Source organism: Protomyctophum parallelum (assembly GCF_964188405.1).
Source record: "Protomyctophum parallelum genome assembly, chromosome: 21".
NCBI lineage: Eukaryota > Metazoa > Chordata > Actinopteri > Myctophiformes > Myctophidae > Protomyctophum > Protomyctophum parallelum.
Genome location: NC_139713.1, coordinates 18585265 through 18596636, shown reverse-complemented (window position 1 = coordinate 18596636; position 11372 = coordinate 18585265). Strand labels below are relative to the sequence as shown.

The 11372-nt window shown below is 41.1% G+C and overlaps 1 protein-coding gene across 1 annotated transcript; it reads left to right on the top strand.

The window, feature by feature from the left end:
• Positions 1–1456: 1456 nt before the first annotated feature.
• Positions 1457–10605, top strand: prkab1a (protein kinase, AMP-activated, beta 1 non-catalytic subunit, a). The gene is made up of 8 exons (XM_083793603.1): positions 1457–1528; positions 3125–3316; positions 3986–4155; positions 5509–5602; positions 6000–6114; positions 6601–6734; positions 7403–7471; positions 10218–10605. The coding sequence occupies exons 2-8, from the start codon at positions 3176–3178 to the stop codon at positions 10293–10295; spliced, it is 801 nt and encodes a 266-aa protein (XP_083649729.1). The 5' UTR covers positions 1457–1528; positions 3125–3175; the 3' UTR covers positions 10296–10605.
• The last annotated feature ends 767 nt before the right edge of the window (positions 10606–11372 follow it).

Below are 11372 nucleotides of genomic sequence, written 5' to 3'. Positions count from 1 at the left end.
AATATTGATTTGAGGGGATCAAGCCCCTCCTATGCCCAGCTTTGTGTGTCTCTGTGTACCACGGAAATGATTTGATTGGCTGAGAACGGAATGCGATGTACATGACTGAGCATTTCATGTCATCTACAATTCTCATAGGAGGACCATGAAATTATGTAAAGCGGAACATTAGATAGCATAAAGGGCAGAGGTGAAAATATTGTTAACAAACTGAGGTCTGCCACTGTAGGTGAAATCTTGATAATGATGGACTCACAGAAATTGTTAAATTCTTAAGCAGTTCTGGGACAAATACTCTCCCTTCTGTTCACAAGAACCCCACCACCCATGTGTGTCTTCTTCTGTGGCAAGTTCTCCTGAACTACATAATTATGTTTCGCAGCCATGTGTCGTGGAAATACTACAGTATAGTAAAAGTACCTCAGAATTGTAGGCCTACTTCAGTACAGTACCTTGAGTACATGTACTCAGTTACTTAATTTCCACCATTGGATTCAGAATCTGTATCTGTAAGATGTTAGCCTACTCAGGAAGGACAGGATACATCCAGGGCTGGGACAGTGTTTACAATGAAACAAGCAGAACCTGCAGTCCTGCACAGCAGTAAGTATAGACTCAGGCCTCACAGCCCCCACTGTGTTAATATGTAAACACTCCACTGAAGTAACAACATAATTGTCAATTCAATAACAGTAATGCTCATTTAAATGTAAACCAACCATTAATTAACCCAATTTACAACTTTAGTTATCTTGAATTGCAGTGTGAGCAGGCATTGTGGGACTTTGAGTTGTTTAGTAAAGCCCTGACAATTCCAGATCAATTGTATTGTGAAAGCTGGGTTTTCTTGATACGAACTGAAGCATGAGAGTGGGACACAAGAAGAGAACATGGCAGAAGGGGTGAAATGTTATAATATAATCAATAATTATGTGTATCAGTGTAGCAATATTGTGTATAAAAACAAAAATCTATAATAACATTGTAGAATTGTGGGGGTTGTGCTGTGATGTACCCATTCTGCAAACTGTTAATACATTTTTCAATCAACCAATCAATGGTATATCTCTCTAAACCTGATCCCCTACAAATACAGTTATTTTCCCAAACTATAAATTCTCTTCTTGGCCCACAGTCCCATCTAGTGTTCAAAATATGATCCTACATCAAAGTTTACAGATTGGGTAGGTTAATGACACTCTTTTATTTATGTTTGTTAAATTTTATTACATTTTATCAAACGGGTATGAATGGTTTCTTTTACGTCTAACCATCCAATAAAAAATACAAAAAATAATAATAATCTCGCGTCAGCATGCAGGCTTTCCATCTCGGAAGTAATAAAAGCCAAATAAAACATGCCAAATCATTATAAAGTCCCAGTACGCATGCGCCAGTGTCAGTCAAAGGGGGTGGTTATTTGTTAATTACAGTACAGTACAGTAGGCAATGTTTTGTTTTTTGGACGGGATGGAAATGACAAGCCAAAGCTGTTAACACACGACGCAGAGAAACAATCTCCTCTCAGGTAAAAACAAACATACACAGACAGGACTCGATATTATATTTCATGATGTCAGAGAGCTCCGCTGCAAGGAAGCATCAGTGATCTCTTGATTCACCGAGGATGCGCGTATCCAGCCTGAGCAGCCTCCACCATTCATCACTCACTCACTCACTGGCTTACTATTATTAACCACACAGCAGGTCAAACATTACGGTAACATGGACAAAAAATTACGCATTTTCAACTGGAGAAAAGTGTAGTGCGACCACCGATCATATAGTCTGAGTGCGACACGTACCGTCGACACGTACTTTTTCCACAGTGGAAAATATGTGAAAATGGGTCAGCTGTCGTCTGTTGCAAAACAAATGCTGTTTGAACTATAGCTGCATACGCTATGATTATCTGTCTGTAGTCTCTAATGCTACCCATTTTTTTGTAAAGTATTTAACTGTCTTGCTTTTTAAGAAGAAGTACTATTATATGATGATAATCGACGCGTATTATACTCGCGAACGACGTTGTCGCTCGCCCAAAAATAGCAAATCGCCCAGTCTGGGAACAATTTCTGAGAGATGAGTGTAGGCTAAATCAGGCTGGCTGACTGGCTGCACTTTTAAGGCCCAATTACCGTTCATGAAAAAGTAAACAGATCTATGGCAATTATTTCTTACCACAAAATAAACAAAATAAGAGACATGTTTTTATTTGATGAGCTCAGCTCTTGATACAACGAAGTTATAACAGTTTGTATTTCTACTGTGTTTTGGGTATGTAATAGATTTATACATTGAGGAAAATGGACAATCTTGCTTTCTGATGCAGTATATAGAACGTTCCAAATGGCTATTTTCTAGCTAGCTAATCAAGTCTTTAATTAAGTACAGTCAATCTAAATGCATATCAGTTCGATCATGGCTCTAGAGCACACTTTGAGTAGGTATTTATTTATTACAGTGGCAAAAAGCTTATAAATCATCATGTCAACAGCACAAATTCATCTGACCTTGAGAAACAGGTGAGTCGACATTTCTCACCCGTTTCTCATAACCAATTTTGTTTTCCATCTTGATTGATCTAAATATGACACAATGGGATTTCTATTAGAAGTAGGGCACCACGTACCAGGTCAGAAAGCGCTTGACCAAGCATCACTAGTATTTGAGGAGTTGGCTGTTGGGATGTTAATGTTTGGCTAGCATTAATTTCAAGTTCAACAGACAGACATACTGTCAACACTCAAAACTTAGCAGTATTGAGGAATGGTTAATATGAATTTGCCCTCCATTGGTAACAGTTTAACATAACAGTTAATGTATAACTTAGTCTCTCAAGACAGATTCAGAGCTCTGCATAAAAAAACTAAAATATTTCTTTTTGCAGATGGGTTCCCAGAATGATTGTGTATAACTTAAGCCACATAAGTGATGGCATGGCAGTAACATACGTTTTCTCTCTTCACCATGTAAAGCGTTCTGTATCTGTTTATAGCTTAAAATATAATTACACTGCAAGCACTGTCACTTCTCAAGTTATTGCATAAGACGGCATATCAAATGATTGATTTGACTGACACTCACTTGTGAAATTATCTCATCAGATGCCCTTTTCATTCAGTCTCTGATATAGGATCTAAATCTGTGTCCTGGCGCACGACAAAAGGAGGCCATGGGGAACACAAGCAGTGAGAGAGCTGCCATGGGCCACGGGGAGAAGGCACACCGAGGAGCCAAGGAGGGAGAGAGGCCCAAGATTTTAATGGACAGCCCTGAAGATGCAGATATCTTTCATCATGGTGAAGACTTGAAAGTAAGTAGCGGCGTAGAGGAGAGTAACAACAACAACAACAAATGCAGATTATGCACATGCGTATGGCCGTATGCACACATGCGTATCAGACCCGTCACCCTAGCAACAACATATTAGATCCCCTCCACTCACTCACACACACACACACACACACACACACACACTAAATAATATATATCATGGATCTCATGAGAACTGGTAAGAGCAGAGAAGAGTAGTACTAGTGGTGAATGCTGCTTTCTTTGCGTGGTGACATTTCAGTCCCTCTGAGAAACATACCATACTGAGCGAATTGCTCCTGTACCCCCTGTGTGTGTGTGTGTGTGTGTGTGTGTGTGTGTGTGTGTGTGTGTGTGCGGGACAATGGACCACTAACTGCATTAATTCAACTAGTTTTCTAGCATCCCTATTCTGGAGCCGACATTGGCAGGAAAATAGTTTATCTACAAGCCAGTGACAGCAGTGATCAACATTTGTTGTTTTGTCTGTTTTCAGAGATTTGGTTTAAAAGGGGGGGGGGGGGGAGTAAGGGGCCTAGTATTATAGGCATGTAACGGACCCTGGTGAACTATTGTTTAATTGGTTCATAACTTAACTTTCAATTTCAGTTTGAAAGTTGAACTTTTATAATTTACTATATATTGCTATAAACTCGTTTTATGGTCATAGACACCTTCAGAGAGGGACGAGTTGCTCGCATGGCAGCAGGACATGGAAGCACGGGGAAAGGACCTAACCTTAGACAGACCGACCGTGTTTCGCTGGATGGGAGATGGCAAGGAGGTGTTGCTGTCAGGATCCTTCAACAACTGGACCAATAAGATCCCGCTTATCAGAAGGTGGGTGACCATCTTGGCTGGTGTTGGTCTCGCCTCGCCTAGCCAGATGATTAAAGATCTCTGTCACATTTATTACATAATCGCCTGATCACGTTATTTGAAATAATTGCAATTATTTCTGCATAATCGTCAGAATCGTTTCCATATAATATCGGTTTGAAAGGTTCATACATTTGAAAAGAAATTGGCAGATCTACCAGCTCACAGAGCTTGTTTATTGGCTATTTCTTGTATTAAACACATTTTGAAAGTGTGATAGTTTGGCCATAGTTTGGCCATAAACCTGCTGCTTTGTATCCGTTTACCATTCTAATATGAAGGACCGTTTTAAAGTCTTACCATTGCTTCCGCTGTGTAGTTGTTTTTGTCATCTCCAAATTGTTCCCACACAGTTCTGAATTTAGATGTCTTCAGACATTTCAGTAGGCAGAACTCTCTGATCGTCTGGCTACGTGAGACTAGGGACGAGCCTAGGGACGAAGATGACAAAACATTTCTACTCTACGACTACGAGGGAACATTCACTCTAGTTATATTGAAGCTCATCAGTACTCTGAACCTAGCAATCATCATTGCTTTAATAAGGGATACATCATTTGTGGACAAAAATAAAACAAAGGGTTCCCAAAATGTCGCAATACCTGTTTCATTTGAGTGAGCAAAGTGTGTGGGTCTGACACCTGATTTCAGAGCATACCTATTTACACGCACGTCGACAGTGGCCACTAAGGCAATTATGGAAGGAGGTAGGGCCCGCACACCATTCTTTTGGTAAAGAATTACTTTATTTAATTAACAAACGACAACGTTTCGATCTTGATAGATCTTCGTCAGGTCAGTATTGATCTGATCTGATCTGACATCTGATTTCCCATCTATATCATTATAGGACGACTGAAATAATTAATATGTGCAGACATTTACAGTACCTGACACTCTACAGTTTACACTTCTCCCTCTCTACATTTCCCAGTACTCCATTATGACAAGGAATCCTATGAACCAATTAATCTTGGTAAGCAAGTAACGTGGTAGTCGTGTAAGAATGGGGACGAGCATTTTGTAAATTGTAATACATCAAAGAGTAATGGCAGACTGATGGAGACTTGATTCCATTCAGCTACTATTATTCTAGGCACAATATCCCTGCAATCTGTTGAAATAAATTGTGTTACACATGTGTAACCACGTACTTGGATCCAAAACCTTTCTTGCATGGGAAACCAAACATCTAGCACTCGGCTAAAGGGGTATCCTCCCTTGCCAAGGGAGATATTAGGCTTCTGGTACTCTGTTACACATGCATGGTTGTATCCAAGGCCTTAATGGTTACTCGTCTTTTTTTTGTCAAAGCCAGAACAACTTTGTGGCTATTGTGGATCTGCCTGAAGGAGAGCATCAATACAAGTTCTATGTTGATGGCCAGTGGACACATGACCCAGCTGAGGTTAGAAAGCATTCTTAATTATAGCAATGTACTGGCATGTGTGTTTATTTTTCATATGAACCCACTGAGCAACTCACCCTTGCGCACAGGATCCCGATTCCTAACTCTAATCCAGTTCAATTTAGCGCCCCACATATACTAACTCTTTTGAAAGGCTAGTGGACCTATTCAAAGTAGTGATAATAATAATATGGCAATGAAATGCATACTAGTTTTGTAGCTGCGCCATTCCAAGTTCATCACATAGCTTTTTTGTGTTCCAACAGTAATGTCAACAGTAATGCATCATCATATTACAAAAGTAATTGTGGTAAATTGCATGCTGTAGTGCCTATTGAGTTTGTAGTTTTCATTATTCAATAAACATTTATTTATTTCATGATTCCATTCCACACAGCCAATAATAACCAACCAGCTCGGCACCGTTAACAACGTCATCCAGGTGAAGAAAACAGACTTTGAGGTGTTTGATGCTCTAATGGTGGACTCTCAGAAATGCTCCGATATGTCAGGTGAGTGTTTGTGTGTGAATTACAGCAGTGGTTTTCTAACCTTTCCATGTCAAGGACCACCAAATCCATTTGTATATGGCCCACAGATCCCCATCTGAACATGTGTTGTGCCAGTGACTGCCGTATTTCAAGAATATAAAAAAAAGTTAAAGTCACATTTTTTCATGGTTTTTTTTAATAGCTGATCTACAAGCTCTCAACACGATGAGTTGTGCATTTTAAGCCAATTGTCAATTCAAATGATTTATAACAAAATAAGTAGTATAGGCTGTGTGTACTTAGTGTGCCGACCAAGGTCTTGAAGTTTGTTTGAAATAATAGCCTTGAGAAGTGTGACCGCAACAAACCCACGGCAAAATCAAACATTAACTCAAATGTTAATTTTTTGTTACTTGGCTCACTGATCCACATTTTCTCGTCTCCATTTTCCTTGTTGCATATTAACATATGCACTGCCTCATGCCACCCCTACCTGACCTGAGGTAGACTTCTCTAGTTCACCTCCTGGACCATACCATCAGGACGCCTATATCCCTAAACAGGAGGAGAAGTTAAAGTCTCCGCCCATCCTACCACCTCATCTGCTCCAGGTGATCCTCAACAGAGACACTGGGATTTCTGTAAGTATACAGTCTCCTCCCCACCACACACTCTGACATTTTTAACCACTTGAACCCTTGTGTCCAAATTCTGGGGGGGATTATTTTTAATGTTATTATTATTATTATTATTATTATTATTATTAATTTATTTGTGTGTGTGTATTGTGTCTAATATTTTATTAATTCCTTCAGTTTTTGAATATGTATATTTGTATGTGCCATTTATTTCAATGTATCTGTTATCGGTACAACTTAAGATACCGGGGTTGTGGCTCTTCAGAGCGGGAACTCTGGGGGGAGGGAAGGGTAAAAAGCTCAATCATTTTTGTATGCTATTTTTGACTCATATGTGACTTGAAAAATGTATAAAGACACTGATCAAATTCTGGGGGGAACATTAGCCGATAGCAGATCTACAAGCTCACAACGCATTGTGAGCTTGTAGATCGGCCATTTTTGGCGAAGAGATTTGGTGTAGACGGATAAAGTGCTCAAAGTACAGTTGTAACTCCAGTCCAGTTCTCTAAGACGACAGGGGTTTAAGTGGTTAAGATCTCACTCATTTTGGTCACACAACTACTCATCCTCCATGCTCCAATATCCACCATATCTGGTGAAGCTGTGCTGTTTTTGTACCTGAAGCCAGAACCTCCGCTCTTTTCCTTCCCTCTTATTTCCTGAACTAGTGTGATCCTGCGTTACTTCCGGAGCCCAACCATGTAATGCTCAACCACCTCTATGCCCTCTCCATAAAGGTAAGGCCACAAAGACGTTCAATTACAAGTAAAATATAAACTAGAATAGAGAAGCTAAATGGGGGATGATGTGATCTTATTTTTGAGTGGTGCAACCACTCCAACGAACAGCAATGTCCGTGTCCGCCTATGTATGTGTTAATGAGCACGAGTATGACTATTAGTACCAGTAGGGGCGCAGTTTGCCAGAAACAGAGAGAGAGATAGTGCTGTACTGTTGCCTGCTAATGAGAGAGAGAGAGAGGAGGAGGGGAGGGGGGGGGGGGGGGGGGGTGAGAGAGAGAGAGGGGAGTTGCACCACTCAGTTCACACGGTGTGATTTTTATGAAAAGTCTTGTTTCTCCTTTCAACTTGTATAACTTCCTCACGGACTATGATAGATAAAACAACCTTGAGTTTAGATGGGGGCAAATAGAACTGTGTCCTACTTGTTTACTCTGGAAACAGGCAGGGACAGCCAGCCCTTAATAATAGAGGGGCATTTTTTTAATGTATTCAAACTAAGGGGAATGCCATTTTTGAGGGGCAATAGCCTCTCCTATGTCCAGCTTTTGGTGTGTGTGTGTGTGTGTGTGTGTGTGTGTGTGTGTGTGTGTGTAAACACAAACTTTGTCCTAACACAAACATTAAATGCCATTGACAATCAATGAATGGACAATTTTGAGTGTTTGTGTAAACACAAACATTGCGTAACACGATGGTAAGAGCGCCCCTCACTTCACACGGGTGTGATTGTTAATAGTCTAAAAGTACGGTAATATGCCTGATCTTTGAGAAAATCATGAACAAAAGCTTTTTCTGTAAAAACAGACCACGTGTACGACTGGTCTGGCCTCTTTTGAGAGTATAAATGGATCATAGGATTCATGACTATAATGACACGGCCAAAATAGGGATGCCATTCTTTGTCTCCAGCTGGCATTTATGAATGCTGTTGCAGTGCCTCCCAACACAGTCATGCAAGCGGTCCATTTCTTTGTCAGGCATGTAGTAGTGCTTAACGCTATTAAAGAATTGACTGACTGTCCCCCATAGTACTCCTGGTTTATATGCCTAATAAACTCTGCCTTAGTATTCTCCTGATTTAATGGGCCCATACAGTAGATTGTTTTATCAGCTGATTCAACATCCAATTGATTATTTTTGCACTATATTCACTTGAACATACTGTACACCTAAAGTATATTTTGAGGACACAATTATGACACTAATATAGTATATTTCGGCGCCAATTAGCCCTTCGCTAAATCCCACCCCAAAAAGCAATTGTCCAATGCCAATCCAAATAGTTTAGCAACTGTTGCTATGCAGGTCAATCTTTCGCCACCTCATAGCTGTCAATGTTATTTTGCATGGCTGTGTTGTTGTGTAGATGGCTTAACGTCGAGAAAGTTACACGACTGACCCACCCAGGTGATGGCAATAATAATAATGACCGTAGTCTTAGTGCAACATGAAAACTCCTGTCAGGTGCATGGTCGTTATAAGTTGATTTCTCCGGACGGCTTGGACTGTCTCCTCGCTGCTAACGTGCCTTAGTTATATTAGTTAGATAGCGGGCTAAAATGTTACCTTGTGGGGCATGAGAATTAAGAGCACTTCTAATAGAACAGGTGGAACCTCACACAACAGATACAATTCCATTATCAAGGTTGGATTTAGTCTGATAGTCCCAGTCCCATTTTCCAAGTGAAGTACTATGGCAGAAGAATGTGCCCAGCTGTGTCAAATGCTGTGCAAAAGGATCAAAACAGCTGTCATTGTCAGCGTCAAGAAGTACAGTACAGTAGGCCAGCTGTAACCTCTGACTCTTCTTCTTTTCCTTTCGGCTTTTCCCTTCAGGGGTCCCCACAGCGAATTGTCTGCCTCCATCTCACCCTCTTCTCTGCCTCCTCTTCTCTCACTCCAACTCCTCTTTCACTACATCCATAAATCACACACACACACACACACACACACACACACACACACACACACACACACACACACACACACACACACACACACACACACACACACACACACACACACACACACACACACACACACACACACACACACACACACACACACACACACACACACACACACACACACACACACACACACACACACACACACACTTTTCTTCTTTATACTTTGATTAATTTTAGTCCTACAAAAAGGAATAGACATACAGTACACACAACACTCCAAAAAGGATGGTACTGGAGTTGTACTGCATCTAACACAGATAATGCTGCACACTGCTTCTATGCTCCCAAATGTATTGCATTATGTTACGCCACACATAATTTCAACTATAGTCTTCATAAGTTGGAAAAACGAATTCTAACACAGTGAAGTAGAGTTTGCAGGTTTCCATAAGTGGATTTCCAATAGTTCTATTGTAATCACAAGGCACTTGTCACAGTGTGGGGATTGGGAACCTCCGTTACTTCAGTTGGCCCAAAGTAGTTTAGGATTGCCAATGTTCCGACTTGAAACCACTGCGTCTTGCAAACTAATGATTGTCAAATGCCTGGTGAAGAAAAATGAAAGATTACCAGTAGATCTGGTAGGATCACTAGTCGGTCTCCTTTTTATTGCCAGATTAATACGGATGATCAGAAGAGACAAGAGGACAAAATACATGTTGCCCAGTCCAGAGACAGGGGTCTTACTCACTACATTATTTCTTGGCATTGGGTTGTGATATAATATAATTTGGTTCATTTGACCTCCATTGTCTCTTTATTCTTCTCAGGATGGTGTGATGGTTCTCAGTGCAACACACCGCTACAAGAAGAAGTATGTCACCACCTTACTGTACAAGCCCATCTGACAGCTACAGTAGCATACCCGAATGTCCCGTCAATCCCATCCCACTTTGTCCATGGTACACTTGAGTTTGCAGAGTATATTAGGTACACCTGCTTCTATTCCAAGGCTGACAAGGTGAGTCCAGTAGATGAAGATGGTTAACGCGCAATAAAAACTAAATATCCTTCATAAGGGGCCGTGTCCACAGAAAGCATCTTATGAGCCGAGGGGCACTTTGGATATCCTCCCGACTCAAAGCCGGCCACTTTGTCCTCTGGGGTAGGGGTAAAAAGAGGTGTTATATTTTGTACAATCCGTGTATAGACTACACAGTGTATAGACCGATTCACAGAGGGGTGCCCTGGGCGTGGCCATTACTGAGGTGTAATACATGGAGCAGGTGCTCTGTAGACCAGGTGTAGCTAATCAGTGCTGCTGCACTTAATGGTACACCTCAGTAATGGCCGCACCCAGGAAACCCTCTGTGAATCGGTCTATTAGTCCACGTGCACATCCCTTTAGATTATTATCGCTACTCTAGTCACTGTAGTCCTTATGCTGTCAGTAGTTTCCAAGATCTTGGCCTGGCTAAATAGACACAGAGATGCTGTAATGATGAGGTACTGTAGTAGCCTCCGTGTCTGCGTTCATGCCTGCCAGATGCAACTTCACTAATGTGATGACTGAGGAGGAGCTTTGACGGTAGTGAGGATTTTTTTCACTTAAAAGACCCACTTTAGTTAATGGGTTTTTGAAGCTTAACCATGAACACCCTGGTGGTTTCTGGCACTCTGCATATCTCACCTTTTCTTTTTTTTACAACCAAAACCTGGTTTTCTGATGAGCACTGAAAAGTGGTTTGACTCTGGGCACACTAACGGAAGGTGTCTGGCTGCGTGGTGTGATCAATCAAAGATAAGTACAATATTATACCGGTACAGTATGTGGCTGGCCAACATTGATCTGTTGTCCAATCAGAGGTTGAGTAATATGCATACAGGCTTTCATGCTGGTCTTTGAGACGTTGATTGTGACATCACAACTCGCAAACGCCCTCTCTTAGTGTGCCCTGCATGAAACCAGCTTTCTGTGAGTGCTG